Source organism: Corvus moneduloides, chromosome Z, assembly GCF_009650955.1.
Source record: "Corvus moneduloides isolate bCorMon1 chromosome Z, bCorMon1.pri, whole genome shotgun sequence".
NCBI classification, from domain to species: domain Eukaryota; kingdom Metazoa; phylum Chordata; class Aves; order Passeriformes; family Corvidae; genus Corvus; species Corvus moneduloides.
In genome coordinates, this window is record NC_045511.1 from 22,188,307 (window position 1) to 22,207,523 (window position 19,217).

The window sequence follows — 19,217 nt, forward strand, 5'->3', positions numbered from 1 at the left end:
ATGCAAATCCAGCTGTTGGAAAAACTCCACTCTTGCCTTATTACTTCTGTAGCATTAGTGGTAGGAACAGAGGGATTCCCCAGAGCCAGGGTGGAGCTGAGCTTTGCACTAACGAGGGGCTGGTTTGAAGTCTTCAGTGGAAAAAGGCAGAGTTCCTTCATGCTTTGCCAAGGTTGCCTTCCCGGAGAGCAGTGAGGATGCTGACCCTCTATCAGCAAACTCTCTCTTGGCCCTTTTCAGGCCAGCTTTGCCTGGATATTTGTGTTGAATAAGCCTGTATAGGGATGGCAGGTGATTTGATGACAACCCAGGTACCTAGAAACCCATCTCCCACCTACACAGTGATTTGGTCAGCCTGAAGATGTTAATTCCCACTTCAACTGCGCCTCAATCCGTGGTTCTGGCCACTTGCTACATGTGATTCCTCCCAGTCCTGAGCACATCTCATATGCAAGGTAAGGATTTCTCTTTCCTCCTTGCCCCATGAAGGGATGGTGTGTGGGTCAGGAGCTGCCTCACTGCTCCCCAGGGCTGGAATCATAAAATCTTCATGGAATCACAGAATCATCACTGGATCACAGAATGGTTTGGGCTGGAAGGGACCTCAAAGGGTCAGTTCCCACCCCCTGCCATGGGCAGGGACACCTTCCATTAGAACAGGTTGCTCCCAACTCCATCTAACCTGGCCTTGGAAGCACATAGCAGTGCAGTGGGTTTGCCCGGGGGATGGCAGGGGTTAAACTGATGCTCTAAAACCAGCTTCTCCACCACCCTGTACCAAGTAGGGGATGACTGGAGCCAGCTGGAAGTGCTGGGGCTACAGCACCCGTACGATGGGACAAACTCCTATTTCAGTGCAGCATGCCTTTGTCTAAAAAAGGGCCAAACCTCTTGACAGGAGGTTTTTTTTCACTGTGCTGGTTAGACTTGGGTGGGAGGGAATGCAGGGAGATCAAAAGCCTGACCCTTATTTTGCTTCAAACACCTGCTGGGGAACTGCAATGACACTGCACAAGAACAGCAAACCCAGATGCTCCAGACTCCATTCATGGGACCCCCTGACTATCCAGGGAGTCCAAGCCCTATCCCAGCAGGATTTCAGGGATGCAATCAGACCCTAGCAATCACCTCCAGCCCTCCTAAGGCTGTTCTGCTCCTCCTGCTGTTCAGCTCTTTGCTCAGGGCTGGGCAGCCCCACTGTGCAGTGAGGAGGGAGAACACAGCCAGCAAAGGCTGCTATTATTATTCCTCTCAGTGAGTAGTTGATCACTGATGAGGTTGATTACTGGGCTCGTTTAAGCAACTTGCTCTGCTCCAAAACCACCAGTTACCATAAAGTTTTCTAAAACGAATTAGTCTGAGCTATTGTTTGTGAGCTGGCACAGACAGCCACGAATAAGGTCAAGTCTCTTCAGCAGTGCCTGCTGTGGAAAACAGAAAGGCAGAACTTCTCTGGGAGGCCTTGGGTGGGTTACAGCAGCTTTCAAATACCCGTGAGCAATCGACAGAACCCCTAAGATGCTTCTAAACCCTGTCTCAGTACCACCAGCCTTTGCTGGGTCTCCTTTGTCCATGAGCAGTCAGGGATTGAGCAGTGGGAAACTCCTGCCTCGTGGCCTGGCACATCCAGCTGGGGTCCCAGCAAAGTATCATCCCCAACCCAGGAACTGGTGAGGTGGGTGGGCTTAGTGGGTTGAGCCCACTCTTGACCCATTTGATCCCTATTCATACAAAGTGCTTGTTTAAAACCAGCTTCTGGGAGAGGGAATGTTCTCTCCAGGGTGGGCCAGGAGGAAGGTCCCCATGGCCCTAACATCCTCCTTTCTCCTCCAAAGTATGTGTCCTGCTGTTTTGCTCCCTAGAGAGAGAGACAGGGCTCTAGAAGCAATGATTTATGAACAGATTTTCTTGTTGGTACCTGTAGAGATGCGAGTGCCTGGGAAGAGCTCACTGACAGGAGCACTGGCCCTTGCTGCCTCCAGGAAATCCCTTCTCCACCACAGAAAAAGACAAAACAGCAATCCTTATTAAAGGGGGAAAAGAAAGTTAAAATGAATGGCAGCTGCTCTGAAATGGAGCTGGTATTCAGGCCATGTAGGGTAAGATTATCCTGAGTCATCTTTGAATATAGTTAGCACAGCTTCCTTGCTGTGGAATTGATTATCTGGGAGGTCTTTTGCTCTGGCAGCCATAACCATAGGTCTCAGCTCTTGGCAGAGTTGTAGGAATTCAGCCAGGGAGCTGAGTCTGCCCTGGGGAGAAAAAAAGCCCATGGGGTGGAAAACACCATGCACTGCTTGAAACCTGGCTGGGTGGATGCAGATGCTCCCCAAACTCCCTATGAAAAGTCCTGATGTTTTCCATGTGATACTTTCTGGAGGTGTGCATGTGTGTGTATGGACGTGCAGAGCTTGAAGTTGCCAGAAGTGGGGAAAAAACTGGTATCTCTAAGCTCAATTTTCTTAAATAAAAGTGTCTCAATTCTCTTAACCTCTATGCTCATCTAAAAGTGGAGCCCGTCAGTGGTGTAGGTCAGTGGGTTTTCTCAGCCCTGGCAAGGCATAGCACTGAAAGCAGAAACATCTAAGCTGGTAAAGGACAGGTTATGCCTCTGCTGGTTGTAGCTCTTAATCATAAGTAAGCAATAAAAGTATTTATTTAATTCACAGCTTTATGTGCACTTTCAAAAAAAAAAGCAGCATTACTTTTACAAAATGTTAACCCAGGAAGAGTGTCTTGCTACTAAAAATCTCTCAATACAAAAGGCAGTGTTTTAAAAAGCAAAATGCAATATAAAACAGTACAATGAGAAAAAATATATGCATGCTGAAGGGACTGAAACCCTCCTGCAGCTGTGCCCTCCTCAGTGAGTAGGAAAAAGGTCCCTGCAGATTAACCCATCCCCCCGGTTCTCATCCAGCCACTTCCCACAGGGAAATATGGTGGTGACACCAGTGGCCGAGTTGGTGATCTCCACCCGCTCCACCAGCCAGCCTGGAGCCAGGCCGCTGTTGTCGTGCTCAATCCGGACCTTTTTCAGCTCCCCCATGTCCAGCGTTTCCAGGTAAAACCTGTTGGTTTTGCCTCGCTCAAAGAGGTTCCTGAACTTCTGTTTCAGCGCCCGCTTTCCTGAGTCCCCATTCAGGCCGTAGATGGTGATGAACACGTTGGCATCGGTGCCCGCGCCCTTCTCGAAGCCTGTGACCACGATGGTTTCGTATTTGACTGGCACCAAGCTCCGGGCTTTGCTGGCGAAGCTCTCGGTGACCTTGGCACACTCAAAGACTTTGTAGTCTCGCCTCTTGTATCGCAGAGGGATTTTCACATTGCACCTGAAAAAGTACCTGTCACGGGGAAATCGGCAGCAGGTTAATGGTGTGGGCAGCCACTTTGTGGGGCAAATGTTAGAGAATCGTAGAATTGTTTGTGTTGAAAAAGCCTTGTAAGGTCATTGAGTCAAACTGCTACCCCAGCACTGACAAGGCCACCACTGACCCATGTCCCCAGGTGCCACATCCACACAGCTTTTAAACTCCTTCAGGGATGGGGACACCACCACTGCCCTGGGCAGCTGTGCCAGGGATGGACAAACCTTTCCATGGAGGAATTTTCTCTGATGTCCACCCTGAGCCTCCCCTGGCCCAGCCTGAGGCCGTTCCCTCTCCTCCTGTCCCTGTTCCCTGCGAGCAGAGCCCGACCCCCCCGGCTGCCCCCTCCTGTCAGGGACTTGTGCAGAGCCACAAGGTCCCCCCTGAGCCTCCTTTGCTCCAGCCTGAGCCCCTTTCCCAGCTCCCTCAGCCGCTCCTGGGGCTCCAGCCCCTTCCCAGCTCCGTTCCCTTCCCTGGACACGCTCCAGCCCCTCCATGTCTCTCTTGTCCTGAGGGGCCCAGAGCTGTCCCCAGCACTGGAGGTGCCTCAGCAGTGCCAGCACAGGGGACGGGCCCTGCCCTGGGGCTGTGGTCATGCTGTTGGTACAAACATGGAGCCAGCAAGTTATGGACTGTGCATTCTACTAAATTGCCCAATATTAATGCTGTTTCATCACTTTTCCCTATACATGCCAGCACTTGAATATCTCTCTAGAAAGAGAGCCACCATGGGACTTTGCAACTGGAAAATCTGACATCTTCCCACACAAGTACAGACACACTGCACACGGGAAGGATCAGTGTGGGGCTCTTGTCACCTCTGTAGTCTGCGCAATGACATGTCCAGTTACCAAGGCAGGACAAGCAGTCAGATCCACAGCTAAGGCAGGAAAAAAGGCATAAAAAAAGGAATGGGAAAGATGGAGGAGGTTTAAATCTCCCCTTTCCTTTCTAGGTCACCCGTCTCATTCTTAGCAGGGAAAAAAAAGTCAGAACACAGAAGTGATAGGTACCAGATGCCGACTGCCCTTGTCTCTGCAGTGCTGTCTCTGGTGAGGTGCGGGGAACACCGAGCACATCCATCAATTACCTCGTACCTGGCACTCAGCCAGGGGCTGGAGAACTTTGCTTTTAATGATGCATTTCATTTCCAATGATGCAGATCAGTTCCAAATGAGCTTTTCCCCCTTACCCCGCCTTCACTGAACTGCAGCAGGTCCTCCTGAGTGGAATGTGGCTGGAGTGCAGCATGTGTGTAAAATAAACACCTGGAGGAAGGGTTACTGTGACTCCAGCTGTTTGGTGTTTCTTAAGCACTTCCTATACTCTTGGCATTTTCTGCAGCCAAAAATGAAGGACTCATTCCCTGGAAAGAAGCTTTGTAGATGAGAAATTCCAGGAGGAGCAAAATTTGAGGCTCGGGGACAGAAAAACTGCATGAGAGTGTGATGGAGAGGATGCCTGATGCCGCAGTTTGATTTCCTCAGCTGTGTAATATCTCATGGTCTGGAGGTATAATGGTGCTTGCCAATTTTCACAAGGGTCTAAAAGAAAAGAGATGACCTTTGTAGCCCTGGAATGTGCAAGGAAAATCTTTAAATACTGTAGGAGCTTGGGGTGTGGGTTCGGACGGTCGGGGACGGCAAGGACAGACGGCGACGAGAGATCTCTATAGGCAGATCTTGGAACATGCGGTTTATTGCAAAGGGCGTGGGTATAGGGGCACTGCTCAGAGCTGCAGCTGGCAGCTCTGAGCAGGCCCAAGAGAGCAAGAAAGTAAGCGGGTAAGAGAGAGAGAGAGAGCGAGAGGAATGAGAGTGAAGAAGAAGTAATGAGAATAGAATGGAAAGGTGAAGTCCTGGTTACAATACAATAAATCATCTTCTGTACTGAATATTCTAATTGTCACTAACCAATCTAATACAAGATACAAATCCTATAGCATTTACATACAGCCTATAAGAGTTCTTATATTACCATAGAGTGTTACATCTTAACTTCTAACAACTACTCTTTGGACCCCTTCTGCTGAGCTAGTAGGGTCTGCTCTGACCCTTGGACCTGCCTGCAAGCAGAGGGTATTGTTCAATCAAGAGGGGATTACCTTCAGTCGGCCATACCATTGTTTTCCAGTTGTTCAGTAACTAAGACTTGGTAATTCAAAGGTGGCTTTCATTTCGATGTCGCTTATAGTTTTCATATTCCCAAAATCTTTTGTCAGGCAATCATATTTATAAGGCTTTCCTGTTTCATCTTCCCCAACATCTCCCCCATTCTGATGAACAATTAAGATATTAGACATAGTCCTACTCATTATTTTTTGCACACACTGAAGTATACAAGGTACTGCTACTAAAACTATAATTATTACTACTAGAATAATCAAGCCTATTTTACAGAGTTCCCTTAGCCAAGGTGCAAAGCTGCAACCAGCAAACAAACTGTCTAGCCAAGATGGGTTATCTGTTGCAATTTGGTTAGCTAGGTCCCTTAGGTTTTGTAACTGTTTGTGAATGGAAACAGAATGATCGGATAAGTTCATACAGCATAATCCTTCAAAATCTTCACAGCCATGCCCATGTGCTAATAAAAGATAATCAATGGCAGCTCTGTTTTGTAAAGTGGCATGTCTGACTGCCTCTTCATCAGTTAACAAGTCACTGATCATAGTAGAGGTGGCATTTACCTCCTTGCTGAGCCAACATCCCAACTTGTTTAACTGTTTTAATGCAATTGAGGAACTTAACTGAGGAAGAAAAATGCTCGCAACAATTGATTTTTCAGAGTTCCAAGGGTGAAAGTCACTATCACAGTCGCTCTCATACTGATGTCCCCAGGAAGATCTAATCTTTCTGTTTTTCTTTTTGATTACTTCTTTGACACTGGGAGCAATAATTGTAAGTTGTCCCAGAGCACAAGGGCCACCATCTATTTTTGAAGGTATACCTTGCCAGGCTCTGTCTCCACAGATGAGCCAAATTTCTCTAGGGAATCGAATAGGAAGTTTGTTAAAACGATCTGCATGAGGTTCGTCATATATAAGAAGCTTAGCTTGATTGCACCAAGAAGTTACATTGCTATGAGCTGGGTGATATGGGGTAACGTTTAAATGAGGACCGTTTTCTCCTAGAAAGTGAAAGAAATAGCAGGTATCCATAGTTAACGAGCCTAGGATTTCTAGCTCTTGAAGGTCAGATTTATCAATTTTAGAATTATCAATATAAGTTTGGTGTTTATGGCTGGTCGTTGGAGATACTTGATGATCGTCGTATGGCCAGTACTTATCAAGAGTAACATTATCAAAACCTTCTGGGAAAGGCATTCCAACTAAACAGGTTGAAAAAGGTTTGTCAGGGCTTGTGTCAGATAGACAGATGGTATCGGAGCCTGCAGATTTGGCTAAAAGCATCCCAAACATTTGTCTTTGGTTGATTTACAGGTAAAGCTTCACTACAAAAACAAAAACAAAAGGTTAAAAGCAACATGCATCTACACAAATAATGCTAAAACTCCATTCTTTTCTTGAGCTGTTTCTGGCAGACAATCTTCTCTCAGTGGTTCTGCCTAGTTCACATTTCAGTGCTGGCTTCTCGGCTTCCACTCGTGGGGTCACTGGCTGAAGTGGAACCGACAACGGGCTTTGATGTGTGGTACAGCTTCACGTTCTTTGCTGGAATCCACTTGGTTCCTTCACCTGTGGAGAGACATGCAAATCCCTTTCCCCACATTATAAGATCATATGGTCTTTCTATTTTTCCTGATGCTAAATTCTTAATTAAAACTGGGGGGTGCTCTTTCAGTTTTGCTTTTTTGTTGTTTAAGAAATGTCTGAAAATGAGGGGGTCAGGCTCTTCTGCAGAGCTGTTCAAGAAATTAAAAACGTACAAGGCTTTATTCAACCTTCTTTGAGGTGTAGCCTGGGCTTTTCCCCTTTTCTGTTGATTTAAAATGCATTTTAAAGTTTGATGTGTTCCTTTTAGGGTACTTTTTAGCAGTTGTTTAAGATACAGTGAGCAAATGCCACTGTATCTTACAGCACTTTTTAGTTCTTTAATTTCAAGAGTGGGGATGGGAGCCCACATTTTAGGACTGTCAGGCTGTTGGCTAGCTATCACAGGCTTAGCTAATAGACTAAGACTTTCATCTTTATAGATTTGGAGTCTTATTTCATGCCAATTCGTTAATTGAGAATAATCTGAGCATTTTGGAGGATTTTTTGATTCAGAAGGTAGCGCTGACAAACTCTCAGAACTCGCTTTCTCTTTCTGGGTTGCAAGATCCCCATCACTCGCTGGCGGGACTCTGGGGCTCATTGCAAACAAATCTGGCTGCTTTTCAGAGTTTACTTGTGTTAGATTTAAAGCATCAGCTCCGGCAGAGCGGCTCTCCGTCTCCCCTGCCACTGGAGCTGCATCATTGCTCTCCGTTCCCCCCCTGCTCGCAGCTTCTGAGGCGAGGCTGCGCTGCGCGGAGGGATACGGCTGGGCGGCGGAGGGATATGGCTGCGCAGTGTCGGGGGACCCCGGCGGGGGCGGCTGCGGTGCGGGGATGGGGCCCGGCGGGGGCGGCGATGGCACGGCAGAGCTCGGGAGTGGCGCAGCCGATCTCGGTGGCGGTGGGCGAGGAGGCGGCGGGGCCGCGGGGGACTGGCTCCGTGACTCTGGCACGGCCGATCTCGGTGGCGGCGGGCGAGGAGGCGGCGGGGCCGCGGGGGACTCGCTCCGTGATTCCGGCACGGCCGATTGAGGCGGCGGCGGGCGAGGAGGCAGTGGGGCCGCGGGGGACCCGCTCCGTGGATCCGGCACGGCCGATTGAGGCGGTGGCGGGCGAGGAGGCGGGGCGGAGCTGCGCGGCGGTGGGGGGGGCACGGCGAATAGTTCCATTAACGCTGCACAAGCCGGGATGAGTTCTGTGGTACTCTTGTCCCAGCGTGACATGGCATTAAATAATTTGATTCCCACTGAGTCCCAAAAGTCTCTGGTGTAGACTGCTGAACGGTCAGCATTTGGGAAATTAATCAGAGTCCATTCTAAGAGGTTTTTTAGCTCCTGTTTAGGTAATTGTCTTGAACCAGAGCTTATAAGTAAATGCTTAAGTTGCTTATAGAGATCTCTGTCATGGGCAGAGTGGGTTTGTCCCATTTTTAGACCAGTATGATACTCACTTAGATGATGTCGCAGGAGCAGTGTCCTTAGAGGTCCGTCGTGGGGGGCTGGCCAGGCACTCCACTCGGTGCTCAGGACGCTGCTTTTGGGTCCTTTCTCAGAGCTCCAGTTTTAGGCGTCGCTTGGCAACGGCTTTCCGTGCTCAGGACCTCACAGGTGGGTCTGCACTGAGCTCCAGTGCGGGCGGTGCTGAGCACTACTCACCTGTGCTCGGGGCGCACGGCAGGGTCCCTCCTTAGAGCTCCGGTCGGCACTGCTTAGCAGCGTGTCCGTGCTCGAGGGGTGCCACGGCAAACTTCCTCAAAGAGCTCCAGGGAGCCGCTGCGCAGCAGTGGCCGCCTGTGCTCGAGGACTGCCAGGCAATTCCCTCCAAGAGCTCCAGGTAATCCCCGTGCTCGAGGGCTGCCTCGGCAGAATTATAGAGCTCCGGCTTTTACGATGCGCAGCAACGGTATGCCGTGCTCACGACACGTTCTAGGTGGCTATAACTGGTCTTTTAGTTACCGTCCATGGAGAAGTCTCCCACAGATGGAAAAAGCTGAACCGGGCCTTCAATCACGTTATGAGCCAGACTGCAGGTGCTGGGTGTGGGGTCGGCAATCACGATGAGCGCCAGACTGTAAGGAGCTTTGGGGCTCAGTCTGGACCGAGCGTAGACGAAGACAGTGACGAGATCTCTATAGGCAGATCTTGGAACATGCGGTTTATTGCAAAGGGCGTGGGTATAGGGGCACTGCTCAGAGCTGCAGCTGGCAGCTCTGAGCAGGCCCAAGAGAGCAAGAGAGTAAGCGGGTAAGAGAGAGAGAGCGAGAGGAATGAGAGTGAAGAAGAAGTAATGAGAATAGAATGGAAAGGTGAAGTCCTGGTTACAATACAATAAATCATCTTCTGTACTGAATATTCTAATTGTCACTAACCAATCTAATACAAGATACAAATCCTATAGCATTTACATACAGCCTATAAGAGTTCTTATATTACCATAGAGTGTTACATCTTAACTTCTAACAACTACTCTTTGGACCCCTTCTGCTGAGCTAGTAGGGTCTGCTCTGACCCTTGGACCTGCCTGCAAGCAGAGGGTATTGTTCAATCAAGAGGGGATTACCTTCAGTCGGCCATACCATTGTTTTCCAGTTGTTCAGTAACTAAGACTTGGTAATTCAAAGGTGGCTTTCATTTCGATGTCGCTTATAGTTTTCATATTCCCAAAATCTTTTGTCAGGCAATCATATTTATAAGGCTTTCCTGTTTCATCTTCCCTGACAAAATACAATCTTTTCGCATACTAAGATCTACTACCAAGAGGACAAATCCCAGTGTAATTCAAAACTATTGCTGCAACAACCTGGTAACTCTTTTAATTTGGTTTTTGGCTTGTCTGGGTCGGTTTTTTGAGTATTTGGGTTGGGTAATAGCTGAAGTGAGAACTTGTCACAGTGCAAGCTCTCCAGTTGTTCATGTGCACAGCACACACCACAGTCAAGTGCGGCATCTGCAGAGCTGGACCCCTGCTCCAGTGCAAGGACAGGCTGCAGACTTCACCTGTACCTCCTGGCTACCCTTTTTAATTTAAAGCAATCCTAAAAATATAGGACTTTATGAGAAAACCTTTGGCCCCTTCACAGCACACTGTCCCAGCAGTTTCAGCATGCTCCCAGTGAGTTCAGGGCACGGATCTGATTGCACAGCTGGACTTCGAGGGTTCCAGGCTTTTCCCCACCAGGAGAAAAGAACATGTTTTAGTATGCAATTGACTGAGTTTTCATTCAGCAAATATTATTAAGGCTCTTCAGCTGGCTGATTAATTTGCTAGGAGAGACTCTTAGCTTCTAAATAAAAAAAGCGCCTCTTCAAGGATTTCTTCTTAAACACCCAATTGTCTCAGCTGGAATGAACTCCTTGTAGTTAAATTCTTAAGCAGCAATGGAAATATCATGGAGAAGAGAAGAAGTCCACAATTAATGTCGTGGATTGTTTTGCTGAAGTGTAGTTTGTTCTGCAAATGGAAGATCTCCTGTCTGTTCCTGTTCAGTCCCTGTGGAATCTGCTCCCCTTCCAAAGATGGGGCCCAGGCCAAAGTGTGTAGGACCTGACACAGGGCTCCTCAGGTATGTTTGAGCTGCATGACTGTGACCTTTCCAGTCACTCCTGGCCTTTTGGACCAGACCAGAAGGATCTCTCATCCAAACTTCTCTGAACCAGAGGGTCAGGGTTTGTCTTACTCTCAACTTGTTACTAGGAACTCCTTCATGAGACTTACTTACCTAAAGACCAGTCTGTGCAGAGTACCCTACTATCTCCTTGAATTTCAGCCACTCTGATTATTTTCCATAAGGTGAGACATAAATTTGTCCTGTCTGTGAGATTGACCCCAGCCAATTTGTTAGTCAATTCACCTGCAGATGCAAATACCCTCTTTAACAACTCAGAAATTGCACAGGTAAGTCACACATGGACATTTGCGACACACTAAACTGCATATCAGAAAGGAAGACTTTCTACTATTTCTTAAGCCTGAAATGTTTTAGGTGGATGTGTGCAGAGCTGCTCAGCTCCCCCATGCCCTCCCAGGGTAGCTCCTTGCAGATGAGCAGGCACTTACTTGTTGCAGAGCTCCATCTCTGTCACGGTAATCTCCTGGACATGCCAGAAGACATCAGCTTTTGCAGAGGACTTCTTCCCATCTTTTGGGCAGTGACCAACACAGATGGCTGCAATATCACCAACGTTCTTTGAAGAAAACTGGAATATGTCTGTCGCTCCCCTACAGGAAACAGGGAGCAGTTTCAGCATCCTGGAGGCTGCCAGTGACTTGCCTCATATGGACATTAAGTAATTTGCACATGGCAATGGAAGAGAGAAGATAAGCCTTCATTTACAGTCATTTGATTTAACCTACAATCATTCAACACAAAGTATAATTTCCATATTTAAATTTAGTATTTTCTCTGATTAGGGGTGACACTTTAAATTGTTGACACTAGGACTTTCTAGGATAAACTTGAGCTGTTCCACATACAAAATCAATTTGCCTCATTACAGATAAAGCTAAAGAATGACTAATTTCCCCTCCAGCACTTATTCATTCATTCTTGACAGATACTGTATCTCTTACACATCTACCCACCATAGCTGTTTTAAATTTGCTAGTTCATCCACCCTTCCTGAAGCTTGGATTGGAAATAGTTCAGAGAAACAATTAAATCACAGAATCTCAGCATGGTTTGGGTTGGAAAGGACCCTAAAGATCATCTAGTTCCAAACCGCTGTCATGGGCAGGCATGATAGGTCTCTGTCAAAGTGTTGACTGGGTCCCTGTTGTGTCCCCTGAGTATCTGTTAGGTTTATTTCCTTGGACTGGCCCTTGTTCCCTCCAAGGACAGACTGCAACTCATGAAGAGTGATGTTTAACTCCTCCGTAGACACCATCAGCTCAAGGTCAGGAGGAAGCTCCTCCTGGTCTTTCATATTTCACATGATGTCTCAGACAGTCATATTACATTCCACATGAGCCATAATTTCACCTTTCTTTACCAGAAAAACCTTTCCTCCCTGCAAAGCAACACAACACCAGGAGTGCCTGTGACTTTGACAAGGTCCCTGTCTCCTAAGGGTGTGCTGTGTCGTTAAACAAAGCAGAAAATCCTGCTCACACCTGGAGCACTTTGGTCCCACGTGGGAGAAGGAATATGCCCCATGTTCCATGGATGTGCCTCCAGCAGGAAGCTGATTCCTGCCTTTCCTCACGTGACAGTGATCTTGCAGCCTTGCCCCGCAGATGCGTCTGCAGAGTCAAATCTGAGCAGCTCTGACAACATCTAGCCTCCAACTATTATTACTTTCTCTCTGATTCCCACTGCCAGTGAGATGCTGGAAAAGGAACTAAAACCACCTCCAGCTTCCTTCTGCTCCTCCCAGCCAAAAACCACACAGCCTCCCTGCGGTCTTGTATGTGCTGATACAAAAGGATGCACACACACACACACACACATGCAACGTCCACATTTCCTCTCACCAAAAGCATTTTTCTTGTTGTTCTAAAACCTACTCTGTGACTGCCCACCAGAAACTCACTTGTCATCTTCCTCTTAATTCAAGTGAGAAGCCATCGAGCTTTTTGGAAGGGGGATGAGAAGCAGCATAGCACAAACACTGCTCCCTAAACTATCCCGGAGAAGAGGTGGTGTTTGTGGAGGACACACAACTGGTGGGGAGTTCCTCTGGCCCACCATCCTGTTTACTACCTTTCAAATCTCCTTTTCTTGGAGGAGTTTTCCATAAGGAATTCCTTTGAACGGCCCATCTTTCCTTCTAGGATGATCCAGATGTTTTCCTTTGTATCTGCATCCTCTCTGTCGCTGGTTACTGTGACAATCTCATAGGCTTTAAAGCATAATTAACACACACGTTAAAAAGAAAAGGAAGAGCAGATGGCCTGCAAGATCTCTTCATTTGGCTGTCACTTTGCTTAAAATCCCTCTTCCTAATATTTACCACGGCACACAAGACAGCAAGCATTCGCGAAGTAAGGGTGGAAACACTGAAATCTGTGGGACTTTTGACTTCTAAGTGCTTCGGGATAGAATACATGAAAAATATGAGTCCTGCTCAATCAGGTAGCAAGAATAGATGGAGTTATTCTTAGAATCATAGAATATTCTGAGTTGGAGTGACCCACAAGGATGATTGAAGTCCATCTTGAACAAGCTGTGTCCAGCTCCATGCTGTGCTAAGCACTTCATCTGAAAAACAGCCCAAATCCTCCTATTTTCTTCTATTTTTTTTTGTGTGCCACTGTTCCTAGCAGAGTGAGGATGTCCATGTATCCAACACGATGTGCTCAGATGCTGTGGTGGCCTGTAAGTACCCAAAATGGCCCTCACAAGGCTGATTTTTTTCAGGGGCAGAGCAAATTCACTGTGAAGAAATGTGATTATTGTCTCTCCAGGATTCTCCTGAAGAAGAGCTCTGGTGCAGTATTCTTGAGATGGACTCTGCCTATCATCAGCGTGGTTAAGTAACTCTTGTTGGCTGAATCACCCACCACATCAGATACCAGTGTAATTACCTTGAGCCCAGTGGGATTACCCAGAGCAGATCCAGGACCATGGGCTGTTAAGCTCAGCTGTCATGTTCAGCTGGGACACTTAAGCTGGTAGCCCTGAACGAGTGAAAGAGGGTGCTGGAGCAATGTTACTTATCAAGCTTTAAGGACGGAACTTATTTTCCACCTCAAAGACTCAAGCACATTACTTCTAATGAGATCATATCCATGTGTTCTCATGGCTTACTGATGGACTGAATCACTGCAGATGGGCCCCTCTTAGGTTTCAACCTAGAATGAGATCTTTTTCTTCCTTACAAATCCTGTTTTGTTTCTTTCTTATCATAGAACTGCACTATTGAACTAAAGTGCATATGAAATAACCCTTAAAGCCTGCATGGAAACCTTTAGCTTGCAGGAGATGTGGTCCTATGGCCTCTGAGGTCACTCAGGAAATGACACAAAACCACTCAAAACTCACCAGTCCGTTCCTTCAGTTCCAGGATGTCATTATTGGCACAAGCCAGTTCCCTGATGAGCTGCCCATCATCTTCACCTTTAGCCAGCCAGCGATCACACTGGAAGCGAAATGTCTTGTCCAAGGCAGAGTCCATCACATCAATATATTCCAAGTGCCAGCCTGGTGCAATTCCTAGTAAAGTAACAAAAATAAAAAAGGTTTGGTTGTTTGCATGTAGCTTGAGTAAGGAGGTGAGGTACCTTTCCTTGGTAGTTCCATGCTAGTTGCTAGAAATTGTAGAATAAAGGAATGGTTCGGGCTGGAAGGCACCTTTAAAGTCCAATGCTCCAGATATAAGCAGGGACACCTTCCACTATTCCAGGTTGGTCCAAGCCCTGTCCAACCTGGCCTTGGACACTTCCAGGGTTGGGACTACCACAAGTTCCCTGGGTAACCTGTGCCAGACCCTCGCTGCCCTCACTGTAAAAAATTTCTTCCTTTATATATCTAATCTAAATTGACCCTCTTCTATTTTTAAACCACCCCCGTTGCCCTGCTAAAATGTTTGTCCCCATCTTATAAGCAGTGGCAGGGGCTCTAAGGTCTCCTCTTTGGATTTGAAGTCAGAATGTAAAGTATAACTTGCTCCTTTGGCCCTGCCAGCCAGCACATACAAGGCAACCACCTATCCTTGCCAAGCAACCAGGGCAAATTCATGAGTGCTGGGACTGGATGTGAAAACAGGACAGAGTAAAGTGATGGATGTTCCAGCAGGGGGGCCTTCTGAGGAGCCACAGCACCTTTTTAGTTTGCTACTTCATTTGTTTGGTTTGTTTTTTTCCCCATTGGAAAAGCAACTTGAGAACAAAGAAAACAGCATTTGAGAACATTTTCCTGATTTCTTTGTTAAAATCACAGGAGCACTTGTTGACCTCGGTGGGGACAGGAGGTTCTGACAGTTTTACTTACAAGTCCTGCTATTAGTCAGACAAAAAAAGGTTATGCTCATGATGAGACATCTCTGCTCACTTATTATGTACATCCTGGAGAGATTAAACAGCTTTTGCTCTTCCAGGAATTCACTGCCGTGTGCCTTTGTTTGCAAAAATTAATCCTCATTATCCTTGACTGGAAAACGATGGCGCATTTTTGAGTTACATCAACAAGTTGCCCTTCTCCTGTGGACTGTGAGCCTCCACAATATGTGCTGGCCATTCTTTACCATCCTCACAGCCATTGCTGTTTTGTACTTTGGCTTCCTGAACCTTCTCCAACTTAGGAAATTTAATTGTGCACGATGAAGCACAGACCTCAACCAACAACACCATTTACCCCTTAAATTTCAGGGGCAAAAAACTGCAAAATCATTGTGAACATCTCTAGAACATCTTGCTTAGAGCAGACTCAGCTGAAGCAGTTGAGTGGGCTGTGTGTGGCCAGGTTTTTAATATCTCCAAGGATGGAGATTCCACAACCTCTCTGGGTGGCCTGTGCCAGAGTTTGATTACCCATGCACAGAAAAAAAGCTTTTTTTCTTATTTGACATGGAATTTCCTGTATTTCAGTTTGAGCCCATTTGTTCTTGTCCTGTCCCTGGACACTGGTGAGAAGAACTTGGTGCCATCTGTTTTAATTTTACAGGTTGCCCAGAGAAGCTGTGGCTGCCCCTGGATCCCTGGAAGTATCCAAGGCCAGGTTGGACAGGGCTTGGAGCAACCTGGGATAGTGGAAGGTGTCCCTGCCCATGGCAGGAGTGGGACACGATTGTCTTTAAGATCTCTTTCAACCTGAAGATTCTGTGATTCTATGATTCTGTGAAGTTCTCCAGGGCTCCCACTGTGATTTAACTGGAGCAGCTTGCTCTTTGGGGCTGTTCTGGAAATTTATTCTACACATGTTGGCAGTGTCAGCTGTTAATCTTTTGGTAGGATCCTTTCCATTTAAGTTCAATGAACCTCTCTGCAGCATATTCAGGAGACTGTTCTGCTTCCATCAAAACTTCAGTGACAATAGTACAGCATGAAAGAAAGAAAACACGCCTTCCTTCTGCAGTGAGAGACAGCAGTGACTGCAGGCCAGGGTGGAATAAATTGTTGATCTCAGCCCTGCTGCCAGCAGTGAACAGGATGATGGGGTCAGGATCACTGCTAAGCAGTACCAGAAAAGAGACTGAGGTGCACATACCCTCCTCCCTCTTCTCCAGCCTGGTGCCAGCAGCCACACCACCAAGAAGTTGCAGCAAAAATCCTGCTCTTTTATCAGAGGCAGAGATGGGACAGACCTGACTTTCCTGCAGATGTTGGAGTTGAGGACAAAGCCAGCTCCTCCCCACAAAGATGCTTTTATCAGCTCTGGGCTATTTAAAGAGCAAATGCTGAGCTCTGTCAGGAATCAACACTGAAAAGAAAATGCCAACAGTGTGTTCTTTACAGCACAGGAGTACATAAATGAAGGATCTGGATGGACAGTCTTAGAAAAATGGTACAACTGCCCCTAAATATCTTCCCATCTTCTTCAAAAAAAACCCCAAACATTTCTCTTCCCTCTCACTAGAATTTGCCTTTTTTCTCATTTTCATTCCTAGTTGTTAGTGACTTAAATTAGATTAGGAGACCTGTACAAGGATCCCTAAATGCTTTTCATTTCTAGGAGAAATAGCTCAGCCCAGGTGAAAGCTGTACTGGATATGTCCATAGCAGCATACCTCCCCACCCTGTCCATGTCCCATGGTGCCAGGAGGGGTGTCACATCAAAGGTCTCATTGCCACAGCACTAAAAACCATTTAGAAGCTGATGTGGAAATGGAAAGGTTGGTTTGTGTTTGAAAAATACATCCGGCTCTACCAGAAAAGGTATTGTTTTTCTCTTGTGTCAGACTGGGAAAATATATATAAAATTCCTTTTTGCGTTAGTCCAGAAAAAAAAATGGAAAGGCCAGTGATGCACAGAGTCTAAATGTGAGACTTTCCCTCTGCTGGGCTGGCTCTGTGTGCTGGGGATCACGTCAGCAGAAGGAGAACAAATCATGTCTGCAGAACTACTTTTCAGGTCATGAAATCCTGGTTTCAGGCTATTATCCTGTTTACCCCTTGTGTTCCTCTGTGACTTTTGCAATGGGCTCAGAGACTCGACAGCACCTAAGCAATGATAGGAAAGGAAACTCCAACCCCAGAGTCACCAAATCCTCAACCCAAGCTGGTTTATAGAGCAGCATAGGAAAGAGGAAGAGGAGCCAGAAAGGTGATGTGAATGCAGCAGGGTGAAAGGATTTCCCAAGTCCTGACCACTGCTCACACAGCCTGGCTGCAAGGACAAACTGAAGGATCTCTGCAGAAACGGCTCATCAGCCTTTCCCCTTGACACTGTCCCTGATCCTGATCCACTGTGAGAGCCAGAGCTGCTCCATCACTCAGCTTTGGGTGCTTGCAGAAAAACCAAAGCAGAGCTGTTAGTATCCCGTTGGCACCCCAAACAACAGTACCAGGAAAAAAAGGGCTCAGGAAAACATCAGCTGCACAAATTTCTGCCGTGAACCCAGTACAAACCAGGACCACTACATTTACCTCCATTAGTGCTTCAGGGAAGAAGGGAAGAAACAGCACATATCTGAGTAATTCCTGCCCAATTATGCCAGCCTTGGTCTTTAAAATAATTTGGTGAGGACTGTGTCTTTGTGAAAGGTTCCCTACCACCAAAACAAGTGTTCAACATTTGTAACAAAAGGTATTTCACCCCAGGCCTCATTTTGCTGCCATTGAAATCCCCAGCAACAAACCTGCCTTAATAAAACCCATGGCAGTGCCACATAGGCTCCTTAATGGTCTGCAGCTGGAAGTGACATTTTCAATAGCATGCAAAACATTTCAAATGTAATTAGAGGAAGAGAAGAGCTTTGGGGAAAAAAGAATCACTTTGCTTGCTTGACTCTGTATAATTTAGTGTGATGTAGGGAAATGTATTCTCTTCTCCAAATATCTTTATCCAAAAGAGCAGTTATTTGTCCCATTTATCCTCTTATTCAAAAGGATGCAAGGTGGCTGCTGGGTGATACTGGGCAAGGACCCCCTGTGTACACCTGAAGGGCCCTCACAGGACCATCTTTCGTTTTCCCCAGGTGATGCTGGAGGTCTGTGCTTTCCTGACATTAGACAGGTTGGATTGTAAGCTCCTTGTCACCTGTTTGTGCAGTGATTAGCACAATCGAGTCTGACTGTAGAAGCGGTAGATGAAACACAGATAATGACATTACTGCTTCATTTAACTAAAACCCCAGCCTGCAGCACCAGAAGCTTCCTTTGCCTCCCTCAGCAGCAGCCACAACTTGCCTGTACTCACCCCTAAAATATTAAGCCATTTTGACACCTGCAGAAACACGGGAAGATGGACGAAAAAAAGACTGAAACAAGTGTGGTGGATCCACTGCTCACCCAACACCTGGTCCCTGACCTTGCTATAGTGAATATTAACTATTCCTTGCAAAGAAAGAGCTGGTGGGATCAAATCTGCTGGCAGAACCATATCGTGCCTGGATATACACATGTCCATGGAAATCTCCACTTTTTGCAGCCGTATTCATGGACTATCCTCTTTATCCCTTATCCTTCTGTAGCATATCTTTTCTGGTTTGGTTTTGCAAGCAGCTGATGCCCGATTGAGGATAATAGTAGTCATTACTGGTGCTTATGTTTCCACAGGAGTAAAAAATACCTCCTGCTTCGGACATTGACTGCTCAGGGGCCAGTGAAGAATTGCTGCTGCCAAGCCATTCACAACCATCAACCCGCACTGCTCAGCCCCTTAACTGCATTTTTATTTATTATTTTTTTTTAATTTTAATGTTCTCTGAAACATGAAGTAATGACCATTGCACAGACAGTTCATCAGCCTTGCATCCTCTGGCATTGTTTGTCCCCTGCCTGGTTAGGTGAGCAGCCATCCCTAAACCTCACCTCATGAAGCATCATCCAGAAAGTGGTGGGAGTTTTGATAGCGGCATCAAATCGCTAGAAATGGAGCCTTAATTGTGAGGTGTTAAAATCATAGCATCTAGATGTGCATCAGTACATCTCAAAGCACTCTAAGAAGGTGAATAATTTTTATCCCTAATTTACATAATTGAAAATGAGGCACAGGGATGTGATTTACGCAAGGTCATTCAGCCTTGAAGCCAGTGGCAG

At 46.7% G+C, this 19,217-nt stretch overlaps 1 protein-coding gene across 2 annotated transcripts in view; it reads right to left on the reverse strand.

Moving 5' to 3' along the window:
• Positions 1–2,618: 2,618 nt before the first annotated feature.
• Positions 2,619–19,217, reverse strand: part of LOXHD1 (lipoxygenase homology domains 1) — a 153,994-nt gene continuing 137,395 nt past the window's right edge. For both annotated transcript variants that reach the window (XM_032095893.1, XM_032095892.1), the window contains 4 exons: positions 14,062–14,232; positions 12,781–12,919; positions 11,139–11,300; positions 2,619–3,344 (listed from right to left, as the gene is read on the reverse strand). In XM_032095893.1, the coding sequence (XP_031951784.1) occupies positions 2,864–3,344; positions 11,139–11,300; positions 12,781–12,919; positions 14,062–14,232 (953 nt within the window). In that variant the 3' untranslated portion in view covers positions 2,619–2,863. The remainder of the gene's footprint in view (positions 3,345–11,138; positions 11,301–12,780; positions 12,920–14,061; positions 14,233–19,217) is intronic.